Source organism: Leuciscus leuciscus (assembly GCF_965113295.1).
Source record: "Leuciscus leuciscus genome assembly, chromosome: 23".
Classification (NCBI taxonomy): domain Eukaryota; kingdom Metazoa; phylum Chordata; class Actinopteri; order Cypriniformes; family Leuciscidae; genus Leuciscus; species Leuciscus leuciscus.
In genome coordinates this window covers 33,137,697-33,154,453 of record NC_138747.1, presented here as the reverse complement: position 1 = coordinate 33,154,453, position 16,757 = coordinate 33,137,697, and the positions used below count along the sequence as shown (strand labels likewise).

The following is a 16,757-nucleotide window of genomic DNA, read 5'->3' as shown; positions in this document are numbered from 1 at the left end:
CCTGCGTATTCACAACAAGTACAAATAGTGATGCAGATTAACACTAGGCGATTTCCTAGGCAGATATTGACTTATATATTAAGGACTATATTAGGGGGAAGCACAGGCGAAGCACTGCTACTTGGGCGTGATATCTCTGCGCCCAAGAAGCAGTGCTTCACCTGTGCTTCCCCCTAATATAGTCCCAAGTCAATATCTGCATAGGAAATCGTCTAGTGTTAATCTGCATCGCTATTTGTACTTGTTGTGAATATGCAGGCCACAAGAAGTAATTAGGTGGGTTTTTTAATTTTTTTATATCACTTTTACTTAGGACATGCTAGCTGGCAACAAAGGATTCCATTCATTATGCTAAGCTAAGCTAGCGCCGACCCTGTCAAACTAAAACAATGCATGCACTGAGACAAAAATGCATTTGCCCACCTATCTAAATGTAGGAAAGAAGGTGAATAAGCCCTATTTCAAAAAACGGTGGAGTGTTCCTTTAAATGTGATTTACAAATAAACTAAACTAAACTAACATCGTGTCTATAAGGAAATAAAAAATAAAAATAAAAGAAACATACCACTCTGAAACATCCTGTGAAATCCGTTCTGCATGATCCTCTTGTTCAGTAACATTGTCAGGGTCTGGATCGGGCTCGAAATGGTTTAAAATTGACACCATTGTTAAAGCGTAACTGTCGCCAAAACTCAAGGCAAAATTTCGAATGGAATTTCGAATGATTAGAATGGAAACGCCACTTTTAAGTTTGACTGTATTTTCATTTTCAGTCAAATTGCCTTGTGAATGGGAATGCTTGGGAGTGAATGGGAGAGCTTGGGAGTGAATGGGAATGCTTGGGCCACTGCAGTGATAGCATCAAAATCTCTATTTTTAAAACACTAAGAAGGCTCGACACAACATGAAACTGTGCTGGAAGTGTCACCAGCGGCTCTACACATGAACTCCAGCACTGAGAACAGTGTGTGTGTACACAGAGTTTACTAAAGAAGAGAGAGGTTTTGTACGACTCACTGTCGCTGTTGTGGTTTCCGGCCGCCGGTGTTTTGTCAGTCAAAAGTAGTCGATCTCCGAATGCAGCGTAACAGAGGAGAGTAAAGATGGAAAGCTCCTAAAGCTCAGTTCCATATAGATTTACGGATAATTTGTTGTTTTGTCGTTAGTGAAAATCAATATTGACCTTGTATTTGAAAAAGGATCCTCATATAAGAAACTATACTAAAATTCAGAGTCAGTTCATTCGCATTCGGAGATCGACAATTTTTGACTGTCAAAACACCGGCGGCCGGAAACCACAACAGCCACAGTGAGTTGTTCAAAATCTTTCTTTTTAATAAACATCAAGCATGCAAACATATTCTAATACACCCCAAAAACAAAATCAAGACTTTGTAAAGGGGCATAATAGGACATCCATTAAAAACAGCATAAAGGGAAGTAGCACTCGTCTTTTCTTCAATATTGTGCCGTATATCCGAGTGAAATTAGCCTAGAAATCTAGATGCACCCTAGCGGCAGCAACATTTATTTTGCAGCCAGTGTGGTCTAGCATCTCTCCGTTGACTTTCGAGCTGGAAAAAACAAACTCAGGTCAGGCCAATCACGTCGTGTATAGAGTAGGCGGGGCGAGCTTAACATAATGACGACAGAGTTGCAACGGAGACTACAGCCAGTAGGAGGAGCTGTCCCGCATGTGTTCAACCCGCCCATAGAGGGATCTCACTCACAGAATGTACACATAGTGTCAGCCATCTTTCTTTGGAAGCTAAGCTAGCAGGCTCTTGTTCTGTGGAGAAAGCTGAGTAGTAGGAGAAAGCTGAGTAGTAGGGGTTACCATCCTCTTTTTCCAGGACATGTCCGGCCGTCGAGATCGTCCAAAATGTCCGGGATTCGGCTTTTGCTTTCCACAGTCGCCATTCATTGTTTACATGCACACCTTTTGTTTCAATCTAACTGAATTCATTGCGATTGGTGAATCTGAATGTAGTGTTTACATGAACGCTAAACAAGTGATCGGTTGATGTGCATTTTAACATTGTCTTAAAATTCCCGCTCCTCCGTGAGAGATACGAGACCGGTGCGTCTCAGTAATCACGCCACTGGCTTTTCTCAGTCTAGAAAGCTCCAAATTCTAAAATAATTTCACATTTCTTCTACATAAATGACCCATTTTAAATACACATTCATCTTTCCAGAGGTGAAGTATACCTTTAATATATACCAACTAGCCTTCTTCGTTGCTCTGATTGGTTGTAGCGCTATCCTACTGCGTGCAGAGGGATTTTGAGAGACAACCGTTTATCCTGCCCCTCGGATTGAGCCGTGCCAATGGTGAGTTGCCAGACCCAACATCTTGATGTAGGTCTGGCTTGCCAGGCTAGAGTGAAATGCTTCTGAAATAATAACAGATGTAGGGCGTGGCTTCATTTAGTCTGTGGGGAATTGATTGGATGGTTGTGGTTTGCTATTGGTAGATCTAATGTGAGTGACAGATTGCCCCGCCCTCGCACCACTAAACACGTCATCAGAGAAGAGATGTGGCTCCAATAGGAAGGGGAAGTTATTTTGATTCATGGTTACGAGGCACATGTATTCAAAACAATAATGATGTGCACGGGTGAATTATTTATAATAAACACGGCAATATTTCATAAAAAAATACAAATAAGAATTGTTCTTTGATTTCATGATTTAAATGTATGCTGGGCTTGCCATTCCGCCTGCGAAAAATAGCGTCGTTGTCGCGTCGCGAGCTGTGACGACAGCGATGACATCACTCTCACGTCACTCTCTCCCTGTAGCGATAATCATGGCGGATCAACAATTCAACAACTTTCTTTGGTGAGTAAAGCGAGTCTCCTATAGTTCCCGTGCACAGAGTATATTCGCGTCTCACTGCTCATCTGATCGAGGTTATAGTGAAACATCCATCGCAGTTGTTGTTGTTGTGTGTTTGTGTGATGTGTACTAAACTGAAGATCATTGATTGAGCTTGTAAACACGGTTAAATATATTAAAGCACGCACTGTTAATCTTTCTAGCCGTACAGTCAGCTCTGTGTGTGTGTGTGTGTGTGTGTGTGTGTGTGTGTGTGTGTGTGTGTGTGTGTGTGTGTAGCTGCTGTATCAAAGTAACTAAACACATGAACTGAGGTCAAAACATCAGAGTCTTATGGCTAGTGAAAATATTCTGTCTTTTGTCTGTGAATATTATGGTAAATTGGGTCATAGTTTAATAAAAGTAGTTCTGATATAGTGTTTTAAAACAGTTGAACAAGTGAAGTGTAACTGGGTGACACAATGTCCTCTGAATTACTGCCCTCTTCATAGCTAAAAAAATGCAAATAGTCTTCTCTGTTTGATCAAGTTATCGGTCAGTTCTGCTTTAGGACAAAGGCAAGATATTAATGTGTGTTTGTAGAATTAGACGTTTCAGATAAACATAGTGAGCTTGATTTATGTTCTCAGGCTGATGAGTTATTAATTATCTTACACATTACATTTGTGTAGTCCAGTTTAGCATTTATTGTATACATACTGAATCTGTATGGCTGCATTGTTTGCATTTTATGAACAGCATTCATATTTTCAAAGCTTTAACTTGATAAATCATTGGCATTGCATTGTTCAGCTTAATGCACACTTAATATCTAACGCAAGCACATTTATATTATGTTATATTTTATTGTAGTGTAACACAAGTCGCTTCAAGATATTGTGCATGACATTGAAATGTTTGTTGTAAATGAAGGGCATCGTTTTAGTGTGTAAACCTGACATTGATGTTGCATTATATGTGTGATGCTGAGAGAAATGAGGAAGAGTTATTCAGCATGACACAGAAATGCTTCACCGAGTCATTAGTGTTTCTGACACGTTGACCGTCGGATTAGCATGAGCGTGTGTGTGTGTGTGTGTGTGTGTGTGTGTGTGTGTGTGTGTGTGTGAGCCGCTCAGACCTGCTCGACTGGTTCCTGATGGCAGAACAATCAACGAGTTCAACCCAACATAGTTGCACAGTTACTTTCCGAGAGAGAACAGGTGGATTTGGAGCGGCTCGTGCAGAATGGGTGAGAAATGCGTTGGTCTGTGTAACTGGCAGGACTGGTGTGGTGTGGGCGAGCCATCTGATCGACACACACTGCCAGGGCAGAGGAAGAACAGTTAGAAAACACAGAGTAACTGTCAGGATACTGTAAGTCTCGTGCTAGCTTCTCGATCTGCAGTTCCTGACAGATATCTGTCACCATCTGCACTTCTGCTCTTCTTAGTGGCTAAGACTCGATGATTAATGTTTCTGTTGGGTGTTTAGTCCTGAAAAGCAGGTTAAAATTACATGATTGACTGAGAGATTCTCTGCGTTCTCATTTTTAAAGGTTCAGCATCTGATTTACATTTATTCATTTAGCAGACACTTTTATCCAAAGCGTGGATGAGAACAATAGAAGCAGTGAAACTAACAATAGGACAACAATATGCAAGTGCTGTGACCCTTCCCAGTTTAATCTACAAAAATCTACTTTTTTATTTATTATTAATTTTTTATAAATAGAACATGTAAGCATTGGTTTCATTCTCTTTATCAAGCTCAAAATGTGGCTTTTTTTGTGTGTTTCTCAAGGGTGTAACTTTGGTTTGAGGAGTGGGGGAGTGGGGGGGTGTGTGGGGTGGGGGGTAACACAAAATGGGGGAATTTTTTTTTCGATTTGAATCCCATTTCCTGCATTTACATACATTTAGGGACTATGGTGATACAAAACAATTAATAATAATAATTTTGAAAATAATTAAGTTGATTATAATGAAAAATTCTGCCAAAAAGAATAGGCTTCTAAACTATGTATAACAAAAATATGTCTTACTTTCTTTATTGTTTAATAGATCGTCAAGACTTGAGAGAATCCTTTTATAAAGTCAAAAATGTTCACTATTAATGTTTTGTGTGTAAATAAAATTGAAATAAAGTGAGACTCAATTTCCACTGTAATGTAGAAACAACATAAAGACAGTATATTTGAAATAATTGTTTAATGGCATATTTTTATGAATGAAGGCCAGTCTCACTGATATTAAAGGTGCTCTAAGTGATGCCGGGAGTGTTGACATTCGAATTGTTGTCAAACAAAACGGAGACTAGCTAGACCCTCCCTCCTCCTCATCCCGTCTCCTCCCTCCTCCCCTCCCTTCCGGCATAAAGGAAAGTCAAAGTAGTCACTAAAAACAAAGTTAAGTTTTACTGATACTTCATTCAATGTGTAATGTCACCAAGTTAGATAAATGCTTTTATATATTGCAGAACAGAATGCAGAAAAAGAGAAACATTGTCTTAAAATCGTTTCGCCACCTGAGGTTATAACTATAACTATAGCTCCCATACAAGGACGCAATAATAGCAAGATAACGTTAGCTTCGCGTTTCCCAGTGAGCATAAACAACGGCGGCGGCGTAAACCAATTTAGTCAAAGTTGTCGATAGCCTATAAATGAACATTCAAATCCATAACAAACAGTGGGTGAAAACAATCATTCACACAAATTGTCGCCCTACTGTGAAATAGAGATTGATCGCTAGCTGCTAGAAACATATATGTTGTATTCACCAAAGCTAACGCTGACTGCATAGTTCTAGCTAATTACATCCTTGTGTTGGTTTGGCAAACATGAACGTCAATTTAGAAAGAAAAATGGATTTACCCTGTTCTGCAAAAACAGAGCAACTGAATGTCGGATTGGAAGCCCTTCTGCCGGCGGAGTTCTCGCCACCTTCAAAAGGTTTTTCCGATGTAAATTCAGGACTTCGCGCGTTCCTTATCCTTGTTATTGCTCTTCTTTGCAATTTGTTCATCGGAACGTCGTCTCTTTATTCGTGTGTCGGCCATAATTCAAACTTCCCTCTTTATGCTTCTCTCTCCTCCACACCCCCTTCATGTGTACGTGCACTAACCCCCCAAACCCCACCCTCCAATGCTTCTTGTCAGTGATTGGCTGGAGCACTGTTTGTTGTGTTTCGTGGTACGGGTGAGCCCAGTTTGTTTTTGTTGCCGTTTGTGGAGCCTGTGGTGTCTACAGAGACCGCGTTTTTTACAGTGTGTTCAGGGGACAGGCAACTAGCGGATAGTGAGGAGATGTTTGCTGGATGTGACAAAAAATGTTTTGGCCTAAAAAACGCGTGACATCACTTAGAGCACCTTTAATATAGCTACTGATGTCTCAATGAAAATAATTCCCCCCCCCCCCCCCCCCCCCCAATATTTTAAACATTTATTAGGCTTCAAAAACATAACAACTTTTAGTTGACGTGAACTTTAAACAATCCTCACTTAAACCCATAATAAATGTCATATTTACTTGTGCCTTTCCTGTCTTACCAGGTACGAAATATACAGAAATTGAATAAGGTTCTCAAATAGTCCGCACTGCATAAATGATAAATTACACATAGATGAATCCTTATTAAAGCTGCAAGCGTTCTTTAGTCAAGAGCAGTGAGTGATTTGCTCTGTTCCCTTTGTTCTTTGGTTAACTTTCCTGACAGAGAGAACTAGTGGCTGCTGTCACTGTAACGCCGGTTTCACACACACTCCGTGTTGCGGTGTGTATGCGGTGAGCGGCACGCGCTATAGTGCTTTCACATGTGCTGTGTTTGCAGTGCGTAACTGATCCGCGGCTGGACCACAAACACATACTCACTATTTTTTATTTCAAATCCAGAAGTTATCAGCCATTTTTATTTAAAAAAAAAGTTTTGTCAGCATTGCGATTCTCTTTGTACACATACACTCTTTAATAGACATTGAAACACTATTTAAACCACATATTATTCAATGCTACTTCTATATAGATTTATATATTAAGTTGCTCTGCTCAAGCAAGTGGTCAAATATTTAACCATGTACTTAAAATCGCAAACATTTTAAATTAAAACTTAAAATTGACACAAACAGCCGACTCTCATGCCTTTTCTTTTGCATTTAAATTAATACAATAAATCTTGCATGTCACAAAGAACTTGTTTTTCCACCTCCACGAATGAGACGAGTGTTGGTCATTATGTCGCCTTGTTGAGGTAAATTGTAGCTTTCCTTGATTTACTCTGGTCTAAAAGTAAAAAGATGACTGTAGTATTTAATTAAATACATTCATGGTGAGATTACTACATTTTATTTAATTAAACGCATTTATGGTGAAATTACTACATTTTATTTAATTAAACGCATTTATGGTGAGATTACAAAATTTTATTTAATTAAACGCATTTATGGTGAAATTACTACATTTTATTTAATTAAACGCATTTATGGTGAAATTACTACATTTTATTTAATTAAACGCATTTATGGTGAAATTACTATATTTTCAGGTTGACCTGGTTGTGACATGCAAGATTTATTGTATTAAAATTTAAATGCAAAAGAAAAGGCATCGATCGGCTGTTTTTGTCAATTTTAAGTTTTAATTTAAAATGTTTGTGATTTTAAGTACATGGTTAAATATTTGACCACTTGCTTGAGCAACTTAATATAAGTAGAAGTAATGCATGAATAATAGGCCTACGTTGTGTTTAAACATGCATACGTCTATTAAAGAGTGTATGTACAAAGAGAATCGCATTTTTTTTAAATAAAGGTTGCTGCATAACTTCTGGATTTGAAATAAAATTAGTTAAGGATGTGTTTGTGGTGCAGCCGCGGATCAGTTACGCACTGCAAACGCAGCATAAAGCACTAGTGCGGAAAAAACACGGTGTCCAAAAAAAAAAAAAAAAAATTCATAACCGATTTGGAAAGTGGGGGGGACATGTCCGCCCTGTCCCCATAGGAAATTACGCCCGTGCCTCCATTGTAGTCTTGAGTTTCTTCCAGGAACGAACACGTCACAATATTCCTCATTTGAATAATTCATGCGCAGAATAAAGGGGCGGGGCCTGGTTGAGTTAGTTAGTAGTGTGTTAAACTGGTGGTTATGGTAAGAGGCGGGACATTTCCCAAACACACTTGAAGCGCTCGACCAATCACAACACTCTGCTCCAGCCGACCAATCAGAGCACAGTGTGCTTTTCAGGAGGAGGGGCTTCATAGAGACAGGAAGTAAACAGAGCGTTACTGACAGACTGGGAATAGAGGAGCCGCAACAATGGAGAATATGAGGAGAATAATCAACATTCCAGCAGGAAAACCTGTTCTAGTAAACTTTACATAATAGCTCCTCTTTAAATAGTAATTTAATTCTCGTTATCAAGCTCAAAATTGGATTGTTGTTTTGTGTTTCTAATGCTTAGTGTTATTATAATGACTTCAAACTCATTAACTGACAGTGAATAATTATTTTATGGAAAGACTGGCCTTCTTTCTTTGATAAAGCAGAAGTTTGCTCCTTCTAACGTGATACACATTCATCATCAAAATGTTATCAGTTTATTATTATCATCATAATCTGAAAAACATTTGGCCGTTCTTTTGAATGATTTCTCGTCAGGGTTATTTGTCCTTCACGGATCACATGTAATGCGCTGTAATATTGCAGACATTAAATGAAGTTTTGACCTTGCTTATAAAAGCTAAGGAAAATACATAAGTTTTTAACTCTAGAGTCATTTCAGAGGGAGTCAAAATGTATGTATTTTCCTTAGCTTTTAATAATGTGTTGTAATTTTGGTTGTATGCTTTTGTTATGTTTACGTACAGCTCTGGTACTCATCTCTGGTGGTTTTTGAAAGTGCTGTAGAAATAAAGTTGAGTTATAAGCGTTCTCCTGATGTTCTGGAGGGTTTTCACTGCTAGTCACGTAGTCACATTACAAACACAATACCCACTTCAGTGTGGCCGGCACTAAACGAGAGCAATGGAAGTAGGAAATGGAGTTTTCTATTAACCGTAGATCATGTTTCATGCCTTGTGTGATCAGATCAGTGTGTGTGAGGTTGATCAGTGTGTGTGATCAGATCAGTGTGTGTGAGGTTGATCAGTGTGTGTGAGGTTGATCAGTGTGTGTGATCAGATCAGTGTGTGTGAGGTTGATCAGTGTGTGTGATCAGATCAGTGTGTGTGAGGTTGATCAGTGTGTGTGATCAGATCAGTGTGTGTGTGAGGTTGATCAGTGTGTGTGTGAGGTTGATCAGTGTGTGTGAGGTTGATCAGTGTGAGGTTGATCAGTGTGTGTGAGGTTGGTCAGTGTGTGTGAGGTTGGTCACGTCAGTGTGTGTGAGGTTGGTCAGTGTGTGTGAGGTTGATCAGTGTGTGTGAGGTTGGTCAGTGTGTGTGAGGTTGGTCAGTGTGTGTGAGGTTGGTCAGTGTGTGTGAGGTTGGTCAGTGTGTGTGAGGTTGGTCAGTGTGTGTGAGGTTGATCAGTGTGTGTGTCTGAGGTTGATCAGTGTGTGTGTCTGAGGTTGATCAGTGTGTGTGTCTGAGGTTGATCAGTGTGTGTGTCTGAGGTTGATCAGTGTGTGTGAGGTTGATCAGTGTGTGTGAGGTTGATCAGTGTGTGTGAGGTTGATCAGTGTGTGTGAGGTTGATCAGTGTGTGTGATCAGATCCGTGTGTGTGAGGTCCAGTGTTGTGTGTAACGCGTTACAAAGTAACGCGTTACAGTAACGTAACTACTTTTTTGGGTAAAAAGTAGTGTAACGCGTTACTACTAAAAATTTGGTAACGAAACGTAGTTCCTTTTTCAATTCGGCGCAACGTTACTTTTCCCATGGATATATTTGACAGCGACACTGCCTCAGCTGCGCGCTTGAGAGAAGAGAACTGTTGAGAACTGAAGAAAATTATTTAGTTTCATATTTATGTTTAAATTAAATTAAATAAAAAAATTGCGCAATATATCGGGAGACAAATGGAGTGTGGAGACATGATTTTGACCACTTTATTAAGTTTGTTTTTGTAGAAAACCTGTATTTAAAGTGAATTTCGTTTTGTATTAATTGTATCTTAATTTTAATCAATGTTTTATCAACCAGTTGGCTGAATTAAATAAGAAGTAAATTAAAGAAAACTATTTAGTTTCATATTTATGTTTAAATAAAATAAATAAATAAATAATTTAATCTATGTTGATTATATGAAAAGTGAAAAGCGTGAGTAAGATCATAATTTTGTGCAATATATCGGGAGATAAATGGAGTGGGCAGACATGATTTAGACCACTTTATTAAGTTTGTTTTTGTAGAAAGACTTTCTTTAAAACGAATTTCGTTTTGTATTAATTGTATCTTAATTTTAATCAATGTTTTACCAACCAATTAATTGCCTGATTTTAATAAATAAGTAAATATGGCATGCAAAATAATCATGACGGCACCAGCGCGTGAACTGGAGCTCCTCTCCATACTGTAAATGAACCGAAACTCATAAGCTACTTGTCTCACAGACCTGAGAAATATATAGAAAGCTTGAATATGTGTACTTTTAAACAAAACAAAAAAAAAATTTCTCTCAAAATCTCTTTTTTTTCTCCTACTCCCTTGATAGAGTGAGTCGTATGTCTGAAAACTAAGCTTATGTCTTCTATATCATTTTGTCCTATGTTATCAAGACGCGATTCGCACCGGTGTTAGAGAGCAGGGAAGCTTTATTGGCTGTTGCCGAAATTTAAAGTTCGGTGGATAGGGGAAGCGGAGCGGAGAGAAGTGGCGCGAGCACACGGCTCATCGCGGAGTGTCGCACTCTACCCCATGATGCAGAGCCGGCTGAGAATAAAAGTTGCCGCACACAGCAGCGCCAATGAGAAGGACTTTTTTTCTTTTGAAATTGATACTATTTTTTATAATAAAGAGCACAAAATAATTACCTGTTAGCCTATGTCCTCCATTGTATAACTTTATGTCTACATATTTAGGAACAGATATTGGGTTCTGCCCAAAGTCAAGCAACATAAAAGTAACGTAAAAGTAACGAGTAACGTAAAAAGTTACTTTCCAAACGGGGTAACTAAGTAAAGTAACGGATTACTTTTTAAAAAGTAACGAGTAACGAGCAAACACTACTTTTTAAAAGTAACTTCCCCAACACTGGTGAGGTCAATCAGTGTGTGTGAGGTCGATCAGTGTGTGTGAGGTCGATCAGTGTGTGTGAGGTCGATCAGTGTGTGTGAGGTCGATCAGTGTGTGTGAGGTCGATCAGTGTGTGTGAGGTCGATCAGTGTGTGTGAGGTCGGTCAGTGTGTGTGAGGTCGGTCAGTGTGTGTGAGGTCGATCAGTGTGTGTGAGGTCGATCAGTGTGTGTGAGGTCGATCAGTGTGTGTGAGGTCGATCAGTGTGTGTGAGGTCGATCAGTGTGTGTGAGGTCGATCAGTGTGTGTGAGGTCGATCAGTGTGTGTGTGAGGTCGATCAGTGTGTGTGATCAGATCAGTGTGTGTGAGGTTGATCAGTGTGTGTGTGTGAGGTCGATCAGTGTGTGTGAGGTCGATCAGTGTGTGTGAGGTCGATCAGTGTGTGTGAGGTCGATCAGTGTGTGTGAGGTCGATCAGTGTGTGTGTGAGGTCGATCAGTGTGTGTGATCAGATCAGTGTGTGTGAGGTTGATCAGTGTGTGTGTGTGAGGTCGATCAGTGTGTGTGAGGTTGATCAGTGTGTGTGTGTGAGGTCGATCAGTGTGTGTGTGTGAGGTTGATCAGTGTGTGTGAGGTTGGTCAGTGTGTGTGGGGTTGGTCAGTGTGTGTGAGGTTGGTCAGTGTGTGTGAGGTCGATCAGTGTGTGTGAGGTCGATCAGTGTGTGTGAGGTCGATCAGTGTGTGTGAGGTCGATCAGTGTGTGTGAGGTCGATCAGTGTGTGTGAGGTCGATCAGTGTGTGTGAGGTCGGTCAGTGTGTGTGAGGTCGGTCAGTGTGTGTGAGGTCGGTCAGTGTGTGTGAGGTCGATCAGTGTGTGTGAGGTCGATCAGTGTGTGTGAGGTCGATCAGTGTGTGTGAGGTCGATCAGTGTGTGTGAGGTCGATCAGTGTGTGTGAGGTCGATCAGTGTGTGTGAGGTCGATCAGTGTGTGTGAGGTCGATCAGTGTGTGTGAGGTCGATCAGTGTGTGTGTGAGGTCGATCAGTGTGTGTGAGGTCGATCAGTGTGTGTGAGGTCGATCAGTGTGTGTGTGTGAGGTCGATCAGTGTGTGTGAGGTTGATCAGTGTGTGTGTGTGAGGTCGATCAGTGTGTGTGTGTGAGGTCGATCAGTGTGTGTGTGTGAGGTCGATCAGTGTGTGTGAGGTCGATCAGTGTGTGTGAGGTCGATCAGTGTGTGTGAGGTCGATCAGTGTGTGTGAGGTCGGTCAGTGTGTGTGAGGTCGATCAGAGTGTGAGGTCGATCAGTGTGTGTGAGGTCGATCAGTGTGTGTGAGGTCGATCAGTGTGTGTGAGGTCGATCAGTGTGTGTGAGGTCGATCAGTGTGTGTGAGGTCGATCAGTGTGTGTGATCAGATCAGTGTGTGTGAGGTTGATCATTGTGTGTGTGTGAGGTTGATCAGTGTGTGTGAGGTTGGTCAGTGTGTGTGGGGTTGGTCAGTGTGTGTGAGGTTGGTCAGTGTGTGTGAGGTTGATCAGTGTGTGTGAGGTCGATCAGTGTGTGTGAGGTCGGTCAGTGTGTGTGAGGTTGATCAGTGTGTGTGAGGTTGGTCAGTGTGTGTGAGGTTGGTCAGTGTGTGTGAGGTTGGTCAGTGTGTGTGTGAGGTTGATCAGTGTGTGTGAGGTTGGTCAGTGTGTGTGAGGTTGGTCAGTGTGTGTGAGGTTGGTCAGTGTGTGTGAGGTTGATCAGTGTGTGTGTGTGAGGTTGATCAGTGTGTGTGTGAGGTTGATCAGTGTGTGTGTGAGGTTGATCAGTGTGTGTGTGAGGTTGATCAGTGTGTGTGAGGTTGATCAGTGTGTGTGAGGTTGGTCAGTGTGTGTGAGGTTGGTCAGTGTGTGTGAGGTTGATCAGTGTGTGTGTGTGAGGTTGATCAGTGTGTGTGTGAGGTTGATCAGTGTGTGTGTGAGGTTGATCAGTGTGTGTGTGAGGTCGATCAGTGTGTGTGTGAGGTCGATCAGTGTGAGGTTGATCAGTGTGTGTGTGAGGTTGATCAGTGTGTGTGTGAGGTTGATCAGTGTGTGTGTGAGGTCGATCAGTGTGTGTGTGAGGTCGATCAGTGTGTGTGATCAGATCAGTGTGTGTGAGGTTGATCAGTGTGTTTGAGGTTGATCATTGTGTGTGTGAGGTTGATCAGTTTGTGTGTGTGAGGTTGATCAGTGTGTGTGTGAGGTCGATCAGTGTGTGTGTGAGGTCGATCAGTGTGTGTGATCAGATCAGTGTGTGTGAGGTTGATCAGTGTGTGTGTGAGGTTGATCAGTGTGTGTGAGGTCGATCAGTGTGTGTGTGAGGTCGATCAGTGTGTGTGTGAGGTCGATCAGTGTGTGAGGTCGATCAGTGTGTGTGAGGTCGATCAGTGTGTGAGGTCGATCAGTGTGTGTGAGGTCGATCAGTGTGTGTGTGAGGTCGATCAGTGTGTGTGAGGTCGATCAGTGTGTGTGAGGTCGATGTGAGGTTGATCAGTGTGTGTGATCAGATCAGTGTGTGTGAGGTTGATCAGTGTGTGTGTGAGGTTGATCAGTGTGTGTGAGGTTGATCAGTGTGTGTGTGAGGTTGATCAGTTTGTGTGTGTGAGGTTGATCAGTGTGTGTGATCAGATCAGTGTGTGTGAGGTTGATCAGTGTGTGTGTGAGGTTGATCAGTGTGTGTGAGGTCGATCAGTGTGTGTGTGAGGTTGATCAGTTTGTGTGTGTGAGGTTGATCAGTGTGTGTGATCAGATCAGTGTGTGTGAGGTTGATCAGTGTGTGTGTGAGGTTGATCAGTGTGTGTGAGGTCGATCAGTGTGTGTGTGAGGTCGATCAGTGTGTGTGTGTGAGGTCGATCAGTGTGTGAGGTCGATCAGTGTGTGAGGTCGATCAGTGTGTGTGAGGTCGATCAGTGTGTGAGAGGTCGATCAGTGTGTGAGGTCGATCAGTGTGTGTGAGGTCGATCAGTGTGTGTGAGGTCGATGTGAGGTTGATCAGTGTGTGTGATCAGATCAGTGTGTGTGTGAGGTTGATCAGTGTGTGTGAGGTTGATCAGTGTGTGTGTGAGGTTGATCAGTGTGTGTGATCAGATCAGTGTGTGTGAGGTTGATCAGTGTGTGTGTGAGGTTGATCAGTGTGTGTGAGGTCGATCAGTGTGTGTGTGAGGTCGATCAGTGTGTGTGTGAGGTCGATCAGTGTGTGTGTGAGGTCGATCAGTGTGTGAGGTCGATCAGTGTGTGTGAGGTCGATCAGTGTGTGTGAGGTCGATCAGTGTGTGTGTGAGGTCGATCAGTGTGTGTGAGGTCGATCAGTGTGTGTGAGGTCGATGTGAGGTTGATCAGTGTGTGTGATCAGATCAGTGTGTGTGAGGTTGATCAGTGTGTGTGAGGTCGGTCAGTGTGTGTGAGGTCGATCAGTGTGTGTGAGGTCGATCAGTGTGTGTGAGGTCGATCGGTGTGTGTGTGAGGTCGATCGGTGTGTGTGTGAGGTCGATCGGTGTGTGTGTGAGGTCGATCGGTGTGTGTGTGAGGTCGATCGGTGTGTGTGTGAGGTCGATCGATCGGTGTGTGTGTGAGGTCGATCGGTGTGTGTGTGAGGTCGATCGGTGTGTGTGAGGTCGATCGGTGTGTGTGTGAGGTCGATCGGTGTGTGTGTGAGGTCGATCGGTGTGTGTGAGGTTGGTCGGTGTGTGTGAGGTTGATCAGTGTGTGTGTGAGGTCGATCAGTGTGTGTGAGGTCGATCAGTGTGTGTGAGGTCGATCAGTGTGTGTGAGGCCGATCAGTGTGTGTGAGGTTGATCAGTGTGTGTGAGGTTGGTCGGTATGTGTGAGGTCGATCAGTGTGTGTGTGAGGGCGATCAGTGTGTGTGAGGCCGATCAGTGTGTGTGAGGCCGATCAGTGTGTGTGAGGCCGATCAGTGTGTGTGAGGCCGATCAGTGTGTGTGAGGCCGATCAGTGTGTGTGAGGCCGATCGGTGTGTGTGTGAGGTTGATCGGTGTGTGTGTGAGGTCGATCAGTGTTGTGTGAGGTCGATCAGTGTGTGTGTGAGGTCGATCAGTGTGTGTGTGAGGTCGATCAGTGTGTGTGAGGTCGATCAGTGTGTGTGAGGTTGATCAGTGTGTGTGAGGCCGATCAGTGTGTGTGTGAGGTCGATCAGTGTGTGTGAGGTCGATCAGTGTGTGTGAGGTCGATCAGTGTGTGTGTGAGGTCGATCAGTGTGTGTGAGGTTGATCAGAGTGTGTTTGAGGTTGATCAGTGTGTGTGAGGTTGATCAGTGTGTGTGAGGTTGATCAGTGTGTGTGAGGTTGATCGGTGTGTGTGAGGTTGATCGGTGTGTGTGTGAGGCCGATCAGTGTGTGTGAGGTTGATCGGTGTGTGTGTGAGGTTGATCAGTGTGTGTGAGGTTGATCAGTGTGTGTGTGTGAGGTTGATCAGTGTGTGTGAGGTTGATCAGTGTGTGTGTGTGTGTGTGAGGTTGATCAGTGTGTGTGAGGTTGATCGGTGTGTGTGAGGTTGATCGGTGTGTGTGTGAGGTTGATCAGTGTGTGTGAGGCCGATCAGTGTGTGTGAGGTTGATCGGTGTGTGTGTGAGGTTGATCAGTGTGTGTGTGTGAGGTTGATCAGTGTGTGTGTGTGAGGTTGATCAGTGTGTGTGAGGTTGATCAGTGTGTGTGTGTGTGTGTGTGAGGTTGATCAGTGTGTGTGTGTGAGGTTAATCAGTCGTGTCTGTGGTGTTCCAGATTACTGTGCGCCGCTGCCTGTCGTGATGGAGCATGTTCAAGGGGCCTGGAAGAGCGCCAGCCATGGGTTCGGATGCAAAGACTCGGTGTTCGAAGATCCCTGCATGTCTCCCGACATCCTCAAGAACTTCCCGTACCGGAGATTGTCAGACGATGGGAGAATCCCAGACTCTAAAGCCAGCGGCACAATCCGCGTCTTCCTACCCAACAAACAGCGGACTGTGGTAACAGTACAACCATCTGTGTTATTCTCCATGTTCATGATGAGGATGGAGTGTGTATTTTAATATTTATCCCAGTTCAGTGCTTTTGCACGTAGACCTGAGGCCCGTTCTCTCCAAGAACGATTATTATAACAATTGGCGAATTCCAAACTGCGTTTTTGCGCCCTTGAAGGGCAATAAAAGTGAACGACTGAATCCCTTCTAACTTTCATTTCATTTAGTCATTTTATCGTTTATAGTCATGTGACCCATGATAGTGAATCTATATCGTCCTCGGTGTGAACGGGCCTAATGTTGGAAGTGCCTTGATGTAAAAGTAGTTTGTTTTTAGTAGAGATGCACTGATTTATGAAAATTTGGGCCGATTTCTGATAATTCTTTATATTTGAAAGCCGATAACAGATATATTGGCTGATAAATCTAAATCCAATTTTTTTGTTTAATTTTTGAGAGCCTGATTACAAAAACAAAAGTTTCACCATTAAAATCCACGACCCAAACACACATTTATTATGATGTTCTCATTATAATATTATGTAGCCGATATGACAGACTTGTGCTGCACTTTACTGTATTTTCCTTTTTTGAAGTGATTCCAATCATATTTCAAGCAGTTCATAATCATCATGTTGAACAGTGCGCATCTGAAGCGTCTCAGCTGAAGGAGATAATACATTATTTATCGGCTTTGATATATCGGCCAATAACGATAATGATATATCGTGCATTTAGTTTTTACAAAGTCACAAAAGCTAGTCGATATAATGCTAAAGATCTATGTA

General features: G+C 42.4%; 1 protein-coding gene across 6 annotated transcripts in view; it reads left to right on the top strand.

The window, feature by feature from the left end:
• Nucleotides 1–2,709: 2,709 nt before the first annotated feature.
• Nucleotides 2,710–16,757, top strand: part of raf1b (Raf-1 proto-oncogene, serine/threonine kinase b) — a 37,890-nt gene continuing 23,842 nt past the window's right edge. Inside the window, exons 1-2 of one of the 6 annotated variants that reach the window (XM_082156451.1) lie at nt 2,710–2,845; nt 15,752–15,975. In XM_082156451.1, coding sequence (XP_082012577.1) covers nt 15,778–15,975 — 198 coding nt within the window. In that variant the 5' untranslated portion in view covers nt 2,710–2,845; nt 15,752–15,777. Of the gene's footprint in view, nt 2,846–2,930; nt 4,199–15,751; nt 15,976–16,757 lie in introns of those variants that run through there. The other 5 variants (XM_082156449.1, XM_082156454.1, XM_082156450.1 and 2 more) reach the window with 5 other exon arrangements.